This window comes from Pleurodeles waltl, chromosome 10, assembly GCF_031143425.1.
Source record: "Pleurodeles waltl isolate 20211129_DDA chromosome 10, aPleWal1.hap1.20221129, whole genome shotgun sequence".
Classification (NCBI taxonomy): Eukaryota; Metazoa; Chordata; class Amphibia; order Caudata; family Salamandridae; genus Pleurodeles; species Pleurodeles waltl.
In genome coordinates this window covers 972,262,097-972,281,899 of record NC_090449.1, presented here as the reverse complement: position 1 = coordinate 972,281,899, position 19,803 = coordinate 972,262,097, and the positions used below count along the sequence as shown (strand labels likewise).

Genomic DNA, 19,803 nt, shown 5'->3' with positions numbered 1-19,803 from the left:
TGGGACCATCATTGAGGATAACTACTCAATAGGAAGCTCTGTTGTGAAGAGGTGAGTTTTTTTTAATTAGGAAAGGATTTGAGGTTGAGGTATAATCTTAACTTGCTTGATAATGAGTTCCAGAAGGTGGTATTCACACTCGAGAATGAATGATGTTGAAGAAGAGATGTTCTGAAATAAGAGCTTTCAAAAAATTGTGTGTTCTTACTTTTCAGATCTCTTTTACCCCCAGAGGTTTTGAGCAAGTCAGTGAGATTGGGTGAACTTTTAGGATACAGTGCTTTGTACATGAGGCTTACCAACCTAAACTGCTCACCTCATTTGCGAGACAGTTAAAAGCCAAAAGGATGGGTGTAATGTGATAATACTTTCTTGAGGAAGACAAACTTTGGTGAAGGAATGTTTATTTTTTAAGGTTAGTATAGGTGGGTCTAAGTATGAATTGTCTGTAGAATGCAAATTCTTTGACCTAGAAGCATACTCTTTGACTCTTGTTAGAACCCACTTGATGTCTGATTGGCCCTGGTTCAATTAATTTTCCACTATGCATGCAGACAATGACCTAGCATACCAGCTGGCCTCTGTCTCCCACAATTTAATATTGATTAGCTTGAATCTAATCAAAACATAGTTATGTGCAAGTCATCAGTGGATTTCAGACGAGCAAGAAGGTGTAATGTGTTACCTGAGTGACAGCTGATCAAATTACGTATAATAAACTCACCAGCCATACAACTCCAGAGTGTCCACAGCTTTCAGTCCAAATGCTTCACAGGTCTTTGCTAATCCAGTCAGCACTGGGGCCTTTACATACCCCCCTGCCTTGAATTTCTGTACAGTGTGTCTACCTGTTTAGTTTTAATTAGGAAACGCATCCTAACGGTTTTGTAATTGTACTGTGTGTTTTGCAATTCTCATTTACTTTACGTTGAATGCTGGTCTTATTTACGCACACTTGTTCCTTGAAGTAGCAACTGGGTCACCCTTTCTCCTGCATTGTCATTCTTTCTCTACCCTCTCCTCCACCTCCTCATTGGTCCTCCTTTTGCTTTTCATTATTTTTCATGGCTGAATTAAAGTGGTGGGAAAGTGCCCCTTTTTGAGATGGTAACCCCCACGGTTTGCCTGGTATTCAATGCCATTTTGACTGAAAGTGCCCTGGGTTCCTGCTAACCAGGTCCCCTGTGCCAGATTTCTTTCCTTAAAACAATTGTTCCCAAGTTGGCAATATCTTTGGCTCACCTGTAAGTCTTTAGTAAATGGTACCCCTGGTACCTCGGGCATGGGTACCAAAGTGGGTCCTTAAGGCTGCAGCATGTATTGTGCCAACCTCTGGGACTCCTCACCTAGCACATGCAGCTAAAAATGAAAACAACAACATGACACACAGCCTGTGTGCCTTGTCCAATAACACTGCATGCAATATATGTAAGTCACCCCCTACAGCAGGCCTTACAGCCCCAAGACAGGCTGCATTATATTATATGTGAGGAAGTATCTGCAAGAGCAGATATGCCTCTCCCATGTCTTTGTCAATTCTTAGACATAGTGAGTGAACAGGGAAGCCATTTTAAGTACATGCTCTGAACAGTGGTCACTGTGAGTTCCCCAGCTATATGATGGCTTTGCTGAAAATAGTTTTTTTTTTGTATCAAACATCTTGTATTAATAAACCCTCACTGATGCCAGTGATGGACTTTTTAATCAATGCATCCAGAGGGCGCGTTAGAAGTGCCCTCTGAAAACCTTCCATCTACCTGTGTGCGGGCTGACTAGTTTTAGCCAGTCTACCACCACCAGACACTAGTTTGACCTCCTAGGGTGAGAGCTTGTGCTTTTGGGCGGTCCATCACAAAGCCTGCTCTGGGAAAGGTGATTACACACCCCACCCACCAGGATGACCTGTAAATCTGCATTCCAAGGCAGGGGGCTTCAGAGAAGCCTACTGCCCTTGGTATGCAGCTCTGACTTTGCTCAAAGGAGAGTTGCCGACGCCTTGCCCCAGGGCCCTTTGGCACCCAGACAGGTGGGAAATTTAGTATTCAGGGAAGTGTCCATCCCCTAGGTCAGTCCCACCCCTAAGGTGAGCTGCCTGATGTGGACACAACGTTTAGAAATCTACCGTCTTGGTGTTGCCAGATTTAGGAACTCTGGGACAGAGCTATGCCCACTTCCCACAGGAAGTGGTCATATAGAGGATGTAGAGACCACAGAGGTAAGTAGTCCATTGGCTAGTACTCTACACTCCCCAAAACACCCCTAAATGCAGTATTTAGGGAACCCCCAGGAAGTAAGATTACTGCTGACCTATGAAGAAGGAGGGCACCCAAGAGCCGCAAAAGCAAAGCCCTAGGAAGAAGCACCTGACTTGGCCCCAGCCTTGCCGGTCTGTCTGCTGTTCCTGCCAATTTGCGCCAGAGTCCACTCCTTCTGCAAGCTGCTGTGCCTCCAAAAGCCTGGGAGGCCTGCCTTCAACAAAGACTAGAATTCCTGTGAAGCAGCAGAGCTGCTTCCTTGCGTCTTTCAGGCACCCCATGAGACCTCAGAGGACTCTGGGCCGCAAAAACCCGATGCCTGAGAGCACCACTGCACCCATGTCACCTAACCCAAGCTGAAGTGGGCACTGGTGCCAATGCTGTCATCCAGCCCTCCTTAAACGAAGCCTACCATGAACTTGCCCACTGTGGACTCGCCGACATCGCCTGCAGCCTCTACACGCAAGCACCATCAACCGCAAGTGCTCAGGTGGAGAAAAACCTGACGCCTAAGGACACCTCTTCTCCCATCACCCCTTGCCTGTAGAGGAGAGGACTGAAGGTATCCACTCATCCCCACACATCTCAAGATTAGAACCCACTTGTTGGCTCCTCCCGACTGAATCTCCAGTCCTCACCTGCAGCGTCTTTTCGACCAGACGGTCTCATAGAGTAACATTCAGCACCCGAAGCCATGCTGCACCTCTGCACCCGGCTGTCCCAGTGCCGCCTGGTGTGACCTGTTGATGTGGTCCTGACTCTCTTGCCCACTGCTTACCTTAAGTCTTGGAGATTGGCCTTATAAGTCATTGTAGTGTACCTGTTTTGCCGTCTTTGGTTTTCCTCCATAGGATAACATTGCAGCTCCCAGAAATTGCACTGTCGACTTTTCATAACTGTAAAGATTTGTCTTGCAAAACGTACTTACCTGATTGCATTGGTTCTGGTCCCAAAACATATATAAAAATAACTTGATATTTTAGTAAATTTGTGTGGTTCTCTTTTTTTGAGTTATGTGTCTCATTTATTGACTGTGTATTTGCAGTTGTCTAACACTCCTCTCTGATAAGCCTAAGGCTGTCTGACCACATTAACCCCTAATGAGATCACCTTTGGATTGCTAAAGCAAGCTCCAGCCCACTGGTAAGGGAACCACTGGACTCTTTACATCATGTGTCAAAATGTGATATATCGTGCAAAAAGCCAGCTTCCTACAAAGGTTCACAGCCAAGACATCAGAGGATTGTTTTGTCTCACAATGAAGTTCTTATATGAATAGTGCTAGAAGTTGTATTTTTCCAAGCATAGAGAATATATATTTGTTTAGAGCACACCACGCTAAATAAATGAAGAAAACTTTGATAACACTCTTTCTTTCTTTCTTTTTTTTTTTTATTTCTTTTTTGTCATCTCTTCAGAAGTTTGTGCATTTGTGGATGGGCTAAATTCTTAATGGTCCTTGTCTGTGACCGTGTCAGACATTTTAAAATTTTAATCAGCACAAATTTGTATTCCATGATTTTTAGTTTTGTTTTTAACAATATAGACTTAGTTTAAAATTCCCGGGATGAAAAATACTGGTGACCAAGAATGCAACCCCCTGCAAAAGGCTTCATATATGACATGGGGGCACTTGCCAGATATGCAGGTTTGCCCATTTTCCTGAATATGAATTGTCTGCCTGTGTGTTGGCTCTATATATTTGGGTCTATGTTTGTGTTTATTTATGAAGGAGTTATTGCATGTGTGTGGATGCATATGGAAGTGCAGGCACATGTTCTTCTGTGTGCACTATGCAAAAGCCAAACCCATTGGCTTTGCCATTTTGTGTTTTTTAGATATTTGGAATATCAAACAATAGGGCTCTGAATTGGGTTTGTTATGGCCAGGTTTAATTTCAATGTGCTAATATTGTAATAAGATACACCAATCCATTTGAAGCACATAATAAAACTGCTAGACCTTTGCGCACTAAGCCTGTGAGAAAGATTCAGGTCCGAAACATTAGAGGCTTTAAAAAGGTGCAATGCAAAGAAGACCCTAGTGAAGTCAGAAACAACAAAATAGGCACTCCTCTGTTTGTCAAAATATGAACACTATAGGATGAAAATACAGAGAGAAATACATGAGGAGGGCTGATTGTCGACTTGTTTGATGAAGTAGGAAGGACTATTATGATTGTTTTGCGCAAGTGACAAAATAGGACTGTAGTTTAGTAAACATTTTAAAAAATGATTCAGGTTGCACTTAGGTAAATGGTTATATAGTCTCCAGGCGCAAATGGAGAGTGTCCTGGGTGAGGCTCACTTAAAAGGGCAAAAATGGTTACGTTGAAATTAACTATAACTTTGGCCTAACTTGATGAATCGGCCTTTGTATTGTTTAATAACTTGTACAAATTGGTTAAGGGAGCAGAGCTCTAGGATTATTAAAAAAAAAAAAAAAAATGCTTGCTTGTATTTCAAGTATAGGAAACTTTTTTTCAACAAATGTACACCAAAGACAGCTGACAGAAATCCAGCAAACTTTGAAGGGACAAATCAGTAAAGTTTGACATTGTCAAACGTAGGTCTTCTTTGTAGTTTGGGGTTGATCTGTTCACTAGAGTGTGAAGAACATAAAGCATACATATAAGCAAAACAATGCTGAAAGTTTCAGTCTTAATGCTATTTGTTCAGTAGGTTTCGAGAACATACTAGTGACTAATATTATTTTCAATATGAGTTCACCTTTATTGCCCAAGAACGTTGCAAGACTTTTAAAAGTGGTAGTGCCAGTTCAAAACATTGATTGAGCATTGAATGTGGTTTTCCACTGTGGAAATTGATGTAATGCCTTGAGAGAACAAGTATTGGCAAAATCATTAGGTCTTGCATTTCCAATACAACTGCAAAGTTATTGAATTTGCTAATGCTTCTTCGTAAAACATGGTTTAAAAAAAAAAAAAAGTAAAAAAAAAAAAAAAAATCAGAATATTGTCGGATAAGGGAATCTATGTTAAAGCATCTCAAAATTGGATACAATTCAATATTTTTATCGATTATGTAAACAGCAGTTTATTTTCCACATAGTTTTCACAAGGGAAACTCTCTAGTAGCCTGTGATCCATCATTATTTTAAAAAACAATACAGATGACTAGCTGAAACATTACTTTTTAAAGAATATTTTTCAGTAAAGTAGATAATTTTACCATTCACAAAAGTGTTATCCCTCGAATGTTTAGCAGCTGGATGTGATGACATCAGTTTTAAGTTCAGGTTACAGCATTGAAAAATGAATATTGATAAATGATTCCTAATCTTGGATAGCATAAAATTACAAACTGATTTGCAAAGACAACGAAACAAGAACATAGACCTCATGTCCACAGCCTCCTCCTAGATCTCATTATAACACAGCCTTCAGTCACGAGTGTTGCACACTGTGAAACATTCAAACATGCTTAGTTTGCTGACAAGAATAAACATCATAACTTGTCTGTCCCTAAGAAAGTTTAGTTCCGATCTCCAGTTTATTCACTAGTATGATGCATTAATAGAGTTTGCTCAATGTGACAGCTCAGTTATGTTCTTGGTACTTAGTTTATAGTTTTGTTGTATCTATAGTCCTCTTTCCATCATTTTTCTTCTTGCTGTATTTTAAGACCTTTGTGTTTTCATGCTCGGTTATATTTATAAAATCCTTAACTTAAAACTAGTAAACTGTTTCTTCAAGGGAGTAGCTCAAGCACATTTTAAGAGGTTGTCTTGAGCGATTAGAGGTACTTGGGTTGCCCGCCAGCTAATAAGAAAAACTTAATGCTCAAAGTGGGCACAGTCGGGTAACCCAACTCAGCCCCAAGTGCACTCTTAATCCACAACCACAACCTCCAGGTGTTCCGAAGTAAACACTATATTTCAGTGTTTCTTTGAGGTTTTTTGTGTATAATTAAATGTTTGTGTCGCAAGCTTTTATTTGGGTTTTTTCTTGTTTTTTTTTAAATATAATCCATAGCACTATGTATTTTATCAGGACATTGTTTATTTGAATTTTTAGGGTCAGTGGTCTGTTATGCTGTGCATCTTCAATTAACAGGCATTTGTTGATTAAGATCTTTCTACTTTTACTTATTACAGCCTTAGTGAAAGGGACCTTTGGCACTAAAAGTATTTTGGCTAGTCAAAAGAAAAAATCTGGACACCTCATGTTTAGTGCCTCCATTTGATTATAACAAATACTTAACACTGTTTTGAATAATGTAGTCTTTGAAATTTAAGATTGTTTTAGTCCGTTTGTATATACTTCCCACAGATAACCTTCATGCTAAATATTTATATGGTTATATTTACTTTGAAATTATTTTTCTCTCAAGCATGGGATGACACCCCTGATGCATGCAGCATATAAAGGCCAAGAGGACATGTGCAAGCTTCTGCTACAACACGGAGCTGACGTGAACTGCAATGAGCATGAGCATGGATATACTGCCTTGATGTTTGCTGGGCTCTCTGGTAAGTGTACATTGACATTTCAAGAGCTAAAGAGATTTAAAGCATAACGTTTACTTGTTTATCCTTAACAGAATTATTATGTCCATAAAAAAGTAAGAAAATGGCATTCTTATCCGTGATTCTGATGTTAGGATGCTTCTACTTAATGCATCTCTTCTAAGATATTGTATTAATTGATGCAAGTTTCAATTATCTTTAGTTGTGTTGTTTTATAAATGTGGATTCCCTTTGCATACAGATATCTTATTATCTTAGCATTTCTACTCTTCATGATAATATTGATTTCCCAGACTTCAAGAAAGTGAGTTCAATATAGTGACAGTAAATTGTGAAGCAACAATCATTGTTTACTTCTTTAGGAGAGGACAGACTGCCCAAATAATTGGTAGTCTGCAACTATTTCCCTTCATGCCCAATGCAGGGAGATATGTATGATGAATTCAATATTTGGTTAGTAAGCTTCCCCAAGAGATGTCTGTGGCTGCTCTGTCTGCCCTGGAAGCTTCCTCCACCATCCCTTCACTTTGAGAGGCATGGTCTTCTTTTTATCAGTACTCTGAATCCTGAACAAAAAATGTACGACAGCCTGCCATAGTGGAGGACCATGAATGATGTCTGGATGGTGATATTAGGCAATTGAGTACCCTAGGGAGTAGCTACTGAGTGGGTCTGAAAATACAGGGTGCGGCTAAAGGCCAGTCAAAAGCTTTGATCTTGATAACCACAGAAATGAATCAATGGCCATTCTTGTTGGCCACTCTATGGCTCATTGTTGTCACCAAACATATATGTCCTAATTTTTCCGAAATTCTTTTCAATCAGTGACTGCTCACGCACATATATGTGGTAGGCAGAAATTTCTGAAACTGTACACCAGCAGGTCCCAGATCATGTTTAAAACGATTTTGGTAATATCTGTGGGTGAGTAAGGATGAAAACCATATTATCACATGGAACAAGCCAGAAGATTAACATGCATCGACAGGATTGATAACACCAAGGAGCCATAGAAGACACCATGAAATTGGGGACAAAATTAAATGATAAGTAAAGTGAGAAATCACCTGCTTCCTCTCATCTTAAAGGAGTGGGACCAGCCCCTGCTGAGCGGCCATTAATGACTTTTGTGAGAGCATGCAGCAGACATCAATGGATTTGTTCTTTAACAATGGATAAAGGGGTTTGGTATGTTGCGGTTTCTTGTGTTGGGTGACTAATAAAGGTATTGTTCATATTTTAACACTTCTGCAGGTTTATTGCTGCTAGCAACAATGTTTCAAAAACGATATTTTTAGATGCCTGTATTCTTCTTAAACTACCCTTTATGCTAGTACCGCAATAGTTATTTATATTCTGTATTTTTGACATCATAATGAAAAAAATAATCAATGTTTACCTTTGTTATACTAAAGCTTTGGCGCAGTTTTTTATTTTTTTTGTAATTTGTAATTCTGAAACAAAAAATATGAAACATTTGTTAACGTTTGCATTGTATTAATTTTTAGGCAAAAAAAATATTACAATGATAATGCTAGAGGCAGGAGCAGACACTGATGCTGTCAACTCTGTTGGAAGAACAGCTGCTCAAATGGCAGCATTTGTAGGTAAGCTGATTGAGAATTCTTAAATTATGTTTTTGGGTGAATTGCCTTTCGTGGTTTCTTTGACCTTCCCACCAGTGAATACGTAAACTTAATTAAATAATCCTCTTCCTGCATGGCCGTTTTGTAAGTAGACATAACTAATTTTATTTTGTGTTAAGATGTTAAGGTGTCGGAACATGTTAAAAGACCAATATTATATTATACATCTGTGTAAAAAAGCCCTTGCTGAAAACTCTGTAGTCACTGATGGGTTGTCTTATGTTAAAAGAGCAATGATAGAGTTTACTTGAATTTTAAAACAAACATTGGGTGAGATTTGGTATATTAAGGTTTATCGTAGCCAGTTCCAATAAATTCTTAAAAAGACCTTTTATTGTGTAAGAAGTTATGTTCCCCAAATACAAAAAGGCAAACCCTAAACAGTTTTCTTCTGTACAATTTAAGATTAAATCTAATAAAGGTCTTCTATAAATCTTGAGCTGTGAATCAGAACAGCTGAAAGCTGGAGGACAGAAGATTTCCTAAAACTAAATCTATATAATAGGCGTACAATACAACTCTTCGTTTGGGGTACGTCTCTGCATTTGCTTTTCAGAGTAGGAGACCACTGTGTTACATTTGAGCCAGCATGGAAGAGTCAAGATTTGACTATGTTTGTTATGCTATTCTGTTTATGCGTGACATCTGTCATGGTCCACTAGTTGTAAAACATACCTAGAGAGGCTGTTTTCTGGCTTTTGATTTCATTGTTATTTGTGACATACCCAAATGGTGCCTTAACAATTGATTTGTGCTGGAGATTAATTTTTTGTACATCTTGCCTAGGGTTAACGTTGAGAACTCTGTTGTTGAAGATTTATTGTGGATAAAACTAATACTTACAATGGGCTTCGGTTCAACCCATTGCTTGAGTTGTTGGCTTTCTTGTTATTTTCACTTGCTTTTTTATTTAATGGCTTTTCAGTATCTTCTTGTGTTTTCCTTCTACAGGAGCATAGCTTCTTTACCATCCTTTTGTTGGCAGTGACTTGTATTCTTCCATTGCTGATTTTTTTTTTTTTTTTTTTAGCACTCCATGGTAGTGCATGTGTTTTCTTGTTCTCTCCCTCGTGTGCTGTTTCCTCCCTCAGCTCAACCCGATATGCTCTCTGTGTTGCTCACTCCCAGCTCTGTTGCTTCCCCCACACCTTCGAGTAGAGCTTTATAAATTGTTTTTCAATCCCTGTTGCAAAGTCCCTTTGTTAATCCCTCGATTTCCCTCCTGTGTCATTACTCCCCACAACTTTCTACATGGTTCTCTCTTGCTCTTCCACCCCTCACCATTTTATTTATTTTATGTTTAACAGGCCTGACAGCTGCAATTTGCTGCCCAGCACCTCCTGTTTTAATGTTCCCCTGCTCACATTTCCTCCTTTAAAAAAAAATAGAAATAATACAAATATATATATATATATGTTCAATGGCATGTGTAGCTGCAGATACACATGCTGTGCATTATCCGGCCATCTAGTGTTGGGCTCGGAGTGTTACAAGTTGTTTTTCTTCGAAGAAGTCTTTTCGAGTCATGAGACCGAGGGACTCCTCCCTTTCGGCTCCATTGCGCATGGGTGTCGACTCCATCTTAGATGATTTTCTTTCCGCCATCGGGTTCGGACGTGTTCCTCTTCGCTCCGTATTTCGAATCGGGAAAGTTAGCTAAGTATCGAAAAATTTGACGGTATTGTTTGCGCTCGGTACCGGTTTAGTGTTAGTACATCGACACCGATTGTAGAAGTGCTCCGGCGGCCCTTCGGGGCTTCCGAAGGGCCTGGTCGGCCCGACCGCGTCCATCATCCAAACTCATGGACCGGACCCCCTTCCGCTTCTGCCCGAATTGCCACGCCAAGTATCCTTACACAGACCAACACTTGGTCTGTAATTTGTGTCTATCACCAGAACACAGGGAGGATACTTGCGAGGCCTGTCGGGCATTTCGATCGAAGAAGACCCTACGCGATCGAAGAGCCAAAAGACTTCAGATGGCGTTGACACTGGCCGACCAGATCGACGTCGAGGAAGAGGAGAGAATCTCCATTCAAGAATCGGACTCGGACGACTCCGAAAGTGAGCAGCCGAAGGCACAGCAAAAAACTGTGAGTAAACCTGCCCCGGCCAAGCTTCACTCCAAGATTATAAAGGCCAAGGGGATGCCACCGCCAACAGGCCATGGCTTAACCCGAAAACACGGTGACCAACCATCGGCACCGAAAAAGGCCTCCCAACAGCCGAAGACATCCGACTCCGGTCGTGATACCGGCTCCGAACCATCTCGCCACCGAGAAGGCGACACGCCCAAAGTAAAAAAAGGTTTCCTCGAAGCCGAAAAAGACTGGTCCGAAACCTTCGGTGCCGAAAAAGGCAGCCTCGGAGCCGAAAACAGGCTCCTACACCGAGGAGCACGGACTTTCCAGCCAAATGCCAGGGCACAGATTTGAGCAGGAATTAAGTATGGGAGAGCCAGACCATACTCAAAGGAGGCTGCACATCCTGAAAGAGACTGGTAAAATTCAAACTCTTCCTCCAATAAAAAGAAAAAGAAAACTAGCATTCCAGGAGTCGGAAATGCAGCCAAAGGCAAAGGTGGCTAGAGACAGAACACCACCACCAAGGTTTTCGCCACAGCCTTCTCCACTGCACTCACCACAGCTGTCCCCGGTAACAACACCCCCAATGCAGTCACCAACACACACAGGGATGACACAGGATGACCCGGATGCATGGGACTTATATGATGCACCGGTCTCCGACAACAGTCCCGATTGTTACCCGGCAAGGCCATCACCACCAGAGGACAGCACTGCATATATGCAGGTGTTATCTAGAGCAGCTACTTTCCACAATGTAGCAATGCATGCGGAGCTGATAGAAGATGACTTCTTATTCAACACCTTGGCATCCACTCACAGCTCTCATCAAAGTTTGCCAATGCTCCCAGGCATGCTCAAGCACGCCAAACAGGTGTTCCAGGACCCAGTGAAGGGCAGAGCTATCACGCCTAGGGTGGAGAAGAAATATAAACCTTCCCCAACGGACCCTGTGTTTATAACACAGCAACTGACGCCAGATTCGGTAGTCGTGGGAGCAGCCAGAAAGAGGGCAAACTCCCAATCATCAGGAGACGCACCACCGCCCGACAAGGAAAGTCGGGAGTTCGATGCTGCGGGCAAACGAGTGGCAGCACAGGCAGCCAATCAATGGCGGATTGCCAATTCTCAGGCTCTACTGGCTCGCTACGACAGGGCACACTGGGACGAGATGCAACATATAATTCAGCACTTGCCCAAGGCACACCAAAAACATGCCCAACAGGTTGTTGAGGAAGGACAAGCGATTTCCAACAACCAGATAAGGTCTGCTCTGGACTCGGCAGACACAGCAGCATGGACAGTGAACACTGCGGTAACCATTCGCAGGCATGCATGGTTACGGAGCTCTGGTTTTAAACTGGAAATCCAGCAGGCTGTGCTAAATATGCCGTTTAACCAAGAACAATTGTTTGGGCCGGAGGTGGACACAGCAATCGAAAAGCTCAAAAAGGACACAGACACGGCTAAAGCCATGGGTGCGCTCTACTCCCCACAAAGCAGGGCCACTTTTAGAAGACCACAGTTTAGAGGGAGGTTTCGTTCCCAAACCACAGAGCCTTTCACCTCAAAAGCCAGGCCCACCTATCAGGGGCAGTACCAGAGAGGAGTGTTTCGAGGGTCATACAGGGGTGGACAATTCCCAAAAGCAAGGGGGAAATTCCAAAGCCCTAAAACACCCCAAGCCAAACAGTGACTTCAATGTCACAAACCCCCAAAACTCAACACCAGTGGGGGGGAAGACTTACCGCATACTACCAAAACTGGACAAACATAACTACGGACGCATGGGTCCTAGCCATTATCCAACATGGTTATTGCATAGAATTCATAAATTTCCCACCAGATGTGCCCCCAAGAGCACACAATATGTCCAAACAACACTTAGACCTGTTACAGCTAGAAGTCCAAGCATTGTTACAAAAACAAGCAATAGAACTAGTACCCAACCATCAAAAAGGAACAGGTGTCTACTCTCTGTACTTCCTAATTCCAAAGAAAGACAAAACGTTGAGACCCATATTATACCTCAGAACACTGAATCTCTACATCAAATCAGATCACTTCCACATGGTAACACTTCAAGACGTGATTCCCTTGCTCAAAAAACAGGACTACATGTCAACGTTAGATCTCAAGGATGCATATTTCCACATACCCATACATCCTTCTCACAGGAAATACTTAAGGTTTGTAATACAGGGCGTGCATTACCAATTCAAGGTGTTACCATTCGGGATAACAACAGCCCCAAGGGTATTCACAAAATGTCTTGCAGTAGTAGCCGCTCTTATAAGGAGACCGCACATGCACGTATTCCCATAATTAGACGATTGGTTAATAAAAACCAGCACTCAACAACAGTGTCTGCTTCACACACAATACGTTATAGAAACTCTACACAAACTATGGTTCTCTATAAATCACCAAAAATCACATCTACAACAATCCCAAATACAACAATACTTGGGAGCAACACTCAACACACACAAAAGGCGATTGCCACTCCAAGTCCACAAAGAATACAAGCCTTCCAGAATATAATATTAAACATGCAACCAAACCAACACTACCAAGTGAGGTTTGTGATGAAACTTCTAGGCATGATGTCTTCATGCATAGCCATTGTCCCAAACGCAAGACTACACATGCGGCCCTTACAACAGTGCCTAGCAACACAATGGACACAAGCACAGGGTCAACTCCAAGATCTAGTGTTGTAGACCGCCAGACACACTTCTCGCTTCAATGGTGGAACCCTATAAATTTAAACCAAGGGCGGCCATTCCAAGACCCAGTGCCTCAATATGTGATCACAACAGATGCTTCCATGATGGGGTGGGGAGCACACCTCAACCAGCACAGTATAGAGGGACAGTGGGACGTTCAACAAAAACAACTGCACATAAATCATTTAGAACTGTTGGCAGTGTTTCTAGCATTGAAAGCATTTCAACCACTGATAGCCCACAAACACATTCTTGTCAAAACAGACAACATGACGACAATGTATTACCTAAACAAACAAGGAGGGACACACTCATCACAACTGTGTCTCTTAGCACAAAAGATTTGGCATTGGGCAATTCACAATCACATTCGCCTGATAGCACAATACATCCCAGGGATTCAAAACCAGTTAGCCGACAATCTCAGTCGAGATCATCAACAGACACACGAATGGGATATTCATCCCCAGATCCTACAAGATTACTTTCTACGCTGGGGAACACCAAAAATCGACCTATTCCCAACAAAAGAAAACGCAAAATGCCAAAACTTTGCGTCCAGGTACCCACACCCTGTGTCCAAGGGCAATTGCGTTATGGATGAGTTGGTCAGGGATATTTGCTTACGCTTTTCCCCCTCTCCCACTCATTCCTTATCTGGTAAACAAACTGAGTCAAAACAGACTCAAACTAATACTCATAGCACCAACCTGGGCTCGCCAACAGTGGTACACAGCACTGCTGGACCTATCAGTGGTACCTCATGTCAAATTACCAAACAGACCAGATCTGTTAACCCAACACAAACACCAGATCAGACACCCGAATCCAGCCTTGCTCAATCCAGCAATCTGGCTCCTGAAGTCTTAGAATTTGGACACTTAGACCTTACACAAGAATGTATGGAGGTTATTAAACAAGCTAGGAAACCTACTACAAGACATTGTTATGCAAACAAATGGAAAAGATTTGTTTACTACTGCCACAATAATAAAATTCAACCACTCCATGCTTCTGCAAAAAAACATTGGAAGTTACTTATTACACTTACAAAAATCTAACCTAGCATTCTCTTCTATTAAAATACATCTCACAGCAATATGTGCCTATCTGCAGATTAAACATTCAACATCGCTCTTTCGAATCCCAGTCATCAAAGCATTTATGGAAGAATTAAAAAGAATCATACCCCCGAGAACACCACCAGTCCCTTCGTGGAACCTCAATATTGTATTAACACGACTCATGGGACCACCATTTGCACCCATGCACTCTTGTGAAATGCAATACTTAACTTGGAAGGTAGCCTTCCTGATAGCTATCACATCTCTTAGAAGAGTAAGCGAAATACAAGCATTTACTATACAAGAACCCTTTATACAAATACCTAAACATAAAGTGGTTCTCTGTACAAATCCAAAATGTTTACCAAAAGTTATATCACCATTCCACCTAAACCAAACAGTGGAACTCCCAGTCTTTTTTCCACAACCAGACTCAGTAGCAGAAAGAGCCTTACATACGTTAGACATCAAAAGAGCACTAATGTATTACATTGACAGAACAAAACAGTTTCGCAAAACAAAACAATTATTTGTAGCCTTCCAAAAACCTCATGCAGGGAATCCTATATCCAAGCAAGGCATTGCCTGATGGATAGTGAAATGTATTGAAACCTGCTTTATTAAAGCAAAAAGGGATCTACCTATTACACCGAAGGCGCATTCCACTAGGAAAAAAAGCCCCACAATGGCTTTTTTAGGGAATATACCCATGACAGAAATTTGTAAGGCAGCCACATGGTCTACGCCTCATACATTCACAAAACATTACTGTGTAGATGTGTTAACAGCACAGCAAGCCACAGTAGGACAGGCTGTATTGCGAACATTATTTCAAACAACTTCAACTCCTACAGGCTAAGCCACCGCTTTTGGGGAGATTGCTGCTTACTAGTCTAGGCACAGCATGTGTATCTGCAGCTACACATGCCATCGAACGGAAAATGTCACTTACCCAGTGTACATCTGTTCGTGGCATGAGATGCTGCAGATTCACATGCGCCTTCCCACCTCCCCGGGAGCCTGTAGCCGTTATAAGTTGAATGAAACTTGTAAATTTGTAAATAAATACTATTCTTATACACATTATGTACATACATACTTACTCCATTGCATGGGCACATTTACTATATACACAACTCCTACCTCACCCTCTGCGGGGAAAACAATCTAAGATGGAGTCGACGCCCATGCGCAATGGAGCCGAAAGGGAGGAGTCCCTCGGTCTCGTGACTCGAAAAGACTTCTTCGAAGAAAAACAACTTGTAACACTCCGAGCCCAACACTAGATGGCAGGATAATGCACCACATGTGAATCTGCAGCATCTCATGCCACGAACAGATGCACACTGGGTAAGTGACATTTTCCATATATATATATATATATATATATATATATATATATATATATATATATATATATATATATATACTTACTTATATTTACTTATCCAAGTGACGTTCAGCCTGTTGAAATGGTAAATAAAATAAAATAAATGTCAGTTGTGTCACATTGCATGATGATACATCAGGCATGAGTACACTATGTTTTTTTTTTTTTTTTAAATATATATATATATATATATATATATATATATATATATATATATATATATATATATTTTTTTTTTATTTATTTATTTTCGCAGATGTGTTTCAGCATTGGTAAATCCGGTAGCTCTGCTTGGCAGGGCTAAAGGGTGAGAAATTTTGTCTTTGCTGGTGCTTGTTTTACCTATATTATGAGGGCAAATTGCAGGTTATACTGACGATTAGGGTGTTGTACCTTATTCCTTCATTCTTATTTCAATACAAGGCTAGTAGATTTTATTTTGGTGTTGGTCGAAGTATGCTATCGGAAATGTACTTGGAAGTTCAAAAGTCTTTTTATTGTACTCGATTAGTTCCAGATAACTAAGGTAGGTGCACATGGTTAAGACAAACGCAAAAACACTGGAGTACTATGAAATCTAATGGTTCACTCAAATCGTATGTAAAATGACTTGTATAAATTCCAATTTCTGTAGCAAAATTAATTCTTGTTTACTACTAAGTTCTTTTTTTTTCCCTTTTCCTTTTGTCGTAGGTCAGCATGATTGTGTGACTGTTATAAACAGTTTCTTTCCCCGTGAAAAACTAGACTATTACACAAAGGTTCAAGGCCTCGACAAAGAACCAAAATTGCCAATGAAACTTGCTGGGCCATTGCACAGCATTATAACAACTGCAAATTTGCATCCTGTTAAGGTAAGGCAGTATCATCATTTCATACAAGGCTGGCTATCATCATCATCATAGGAATTATTAAATATTGATATCCAGGGTGAATTCTAACATTGGATGTCGTGGTCATCCTTCGTCTTTCATGGTAAAATTTTAATATGCAATTTGGATTGTGTTATAGTGAACGTTGAGTAATTATTATTTAACAATTGTGTATCATAGGCATGTATTTGCTGCTTCTGTTCATGCCCATGTCATGTACACAGAGTTGTGTTCGTCCATAAATTGTATAGGTTTCATGTCCACTTCATGTAGTCTACAACTCCCAGACGTGAGAAGGCAACCCAGTTTGCCTTTCTTCAAACCAGTCCTGAAGAATGTTCTTCAAGAAAGGTTTCACGCCATTTCAGAATGGTACCAGGACCAAAATTCTCATCCCAGAAGCCCCTTTAGGAATGGCCCATGCCAGACTCATAGCTGTACTAAGGACTCCAGTGTGTTGTGTAGGTCTGTGACACGCAGGTGCTGTATAAAAACACTTAACTAGCAGGGAATACTAGTTTCATGTAAGATTTGTGTAGAGGTAACAAGCAATGACAGATGCCTTAGAGCACTAAACATCCATCAGGTTTTAAAGTAGGGTTCTACCAAACACAATCTCAAGCGTTTGTGGGCAGTTGCTTATGATGATCCTACATTTATTATGTTTTTCTGAACTGCTCAACTAACTAGCTTTTAACATCTGTGATTGCCTTAGAATGTGTGTGAATGAATGCCACAATTGGTATGCATTAAGTGCACAGAAGTTCAGTTATCCTGTTTACTTCTGGTAACTGTATTTTCTACCGTGTGCATGGTTAACGTTTTTTGTTCATTTCACTCCGTGCTAAAGCCCCTTACACTGTATCCGAGATTCAAGAGTGTTTCTTTCTCTTTGAAGATTTGAAAAGGATTTAGTCTGGTCTTCAAATGGAGTAAATCTGACTGTTTTCAGGGACACCCTGATATCAATTTTTTGAGTTTTCACTACTGTTTGCAAACCTCTGCACCTTTGAATACCCACAGTCTGCTTTTTTGAGGTGATATACTCACAAGATAAATAATATCATACTGGTGAAATTTTAAGATTCAGTAAAACCAAAACGATTTTGCCTGTGTAAGTGCTGTGCACGCAATAAAGGTATCCATAGCAGGGATGTGGAATTCATATTGACCACGCCTTGGACATATTGTTTGGGGTCAAGGGCAACAAGTTTTCATTTTTATTGTGTCCCTGGGACGAGTAGGCCCCTCCCCCTGCAGCACAAAGCCTTTGGCTGGCAGTTTTACAGAGAAAGAAACTGTCTGCAGTTCAGATAATGCGTGTCCATATGATAATACTGTTCGAACTTGTACTTATGGTTCATTAATGAAGCCTTCATTATTAGGGTGAGCGCTGTAATTTATGTTTTAAGGTCACACTGCACTACTAACAATGGTTCCAGTAAAAAAAAAAAAAAGTGTACACACGTTTGAAATGTTTAACAATATTAGGCTAAGTATAATGTTCCCAGGATGCTGTCAGATTAGATGCAAATGTTTGCAGACGCTTGCAAGCAGGAGTGATGATTCTTTGCTTTCATAATAATATGTTTGAAAAAACATGTAAGTAGGAAAACTTTTTTTCGCTACTATGAAGTTTTCGGTGCTATTTCTTTGAAGCGTCATTTAGTAAAATGTGTTGATGCATGCTAGTATTTCCCAAAAATATTCCTAATGGAAAATCACTGTAACCTTTTTCAACAAGATTATGGGAAGCATGAAAATAAACAAGCACTGGCAAAGCCAACCGAGCTGCCTATTTTTTTGTGAGTCTTTTGTATTTGTCAATGCATGTCTTGTTTTGACATGGCTTTTGTAACACTTTATTGTTGTGAGATCTGCCAGGCCCTCACCATTGTAACAAACACTGACAAAAAGGGGAAAAAAAGCTTTTGGTCTCAAACAGCATACATTGCCACCAGTGGCATAACAAATGCCTCGCCACCCCTTTCCCCCCCCATTCAGGGAGTTCTCAGCACATTACCTGCCCTGAATGAGTCAGGTGGGGGGGGCCCCTCAATGTTCTTTGCACGGGCCCCCTTCCAGTTTCATTACGCCACTGATTGCCACAGTAGTTTCTTGAACTGAACAAAACTACTTTGGGTGCCAGTATACTTCTTGTGGAAGAGCAGAATGCGATCACTCACAGTAAAGCCGGTAGGTAGGTAGGTAGGTAGGTAGGTATTTAATAAAATGTCTTTGTTAATCCAGATCTAATAAGGGACCCCATGAGAAAGTCACAAAAGTGCACCCATGGTATATGTCTTTGAATTGGTGGCTTTCATGAATTAACAAGAACTTACAAAAGTAGTAGACCAGGAAATTGTACTCGTAGAAAATATTTGTGAACTGTATTTTAGCGCGAGCATATATGCATGTGTAAATTTGATAGAGTGAAAATCTATTGAGCGTTTACAAGTTTGCTTTCCCGCCAACCACTTTTTTCCCAACCCTGGAAGAACTTCTACTTCTGCCATTGTCGGGAGTAAATTTCCAACCTTTCTCATTATGAGAAAAGATCAGAGAAGAGCTGCTAAAAATCCTTAAAACTTGCAAGTAAGAAGGCTTGCAGACTCAGAGGCATTCCAGTCCTAGAACTATTGCTTACTGCTTCCTCGAGCCCATTATGTAGATCTGTGGAAAGCTGGCAAAATCAGGAAATTGCTATAGTAGGGATTGAAATTGCAAGTATCCAAGCCCTACTATAGTAGTAGCCCTGGCATAATCAGAGAGGCTATTATGAGAGCCCTTACATAATGAGATTGGTGCCATAATTTGTTGCCACATTACATGGCACAAAAGGTACAAGTCGTTTTTTTTTTTTTTTTTTTTTTTAACAGGACCAGTAGATTTAAGAAGCAACCTGTCCCATGAACAAGTAGATATTTTATTAAATTCCATACCCGTTCATAGGTGCACAAGTAGATTTGTAGATTTTGCACTTTGTGAGTAGGATTTCGGAAAACCAGGCTCTAACCATTCTCTCCCAAGACAATTTTCTGACATGTCGTCGTTCATCCAGCTTTAACTTACCTATTTATTTGCCACTGTGGATTTTATTTTTATTTTGGTCTCTGCCTGCTGTTTTCCTTGTTTTCTGCATTTTGTCTTTTCGAAAAAGGGGTGTTTGTTTCAATAATGGCGAGGAGTACAATGACAAATATAAATGTCAATGGCTGCAGGCCAACAGTCCTTTAGACTGGCATACCTTTCTGCACAAAAACTGGAGGAAATGT

General features: G+C 40.8%; 1 protein-coding gene across 1 annotated transcript in view; it reads left to right on the top strand.

Moving 5' to 3' along the window:
• Positions 1-19,803, top strand: part of ANKMY2 (ankyrin repeat and MYND domain containing 2) — a 122,016-nt gene that overhangs the window by 14,450 nt on the left and 87,763 nt on the right. The window contains exons 3-5 of the mRNA XM_069211810.1: positions 6,608-6,746; positions 8,252-8,350; positions 16,350-16,510. Of these exons, the coding sequence (XP_069067911.1) occupies positions 6,608-6,746; positions 8,252-8,350; positions 16,350-16,510 (399 nt within the window). The remainder of the gene's footprint in view (positions 1-6,607; positions 6,747-8,251; positions 8,351-16,349; positions 16,511-19,803) is intronic.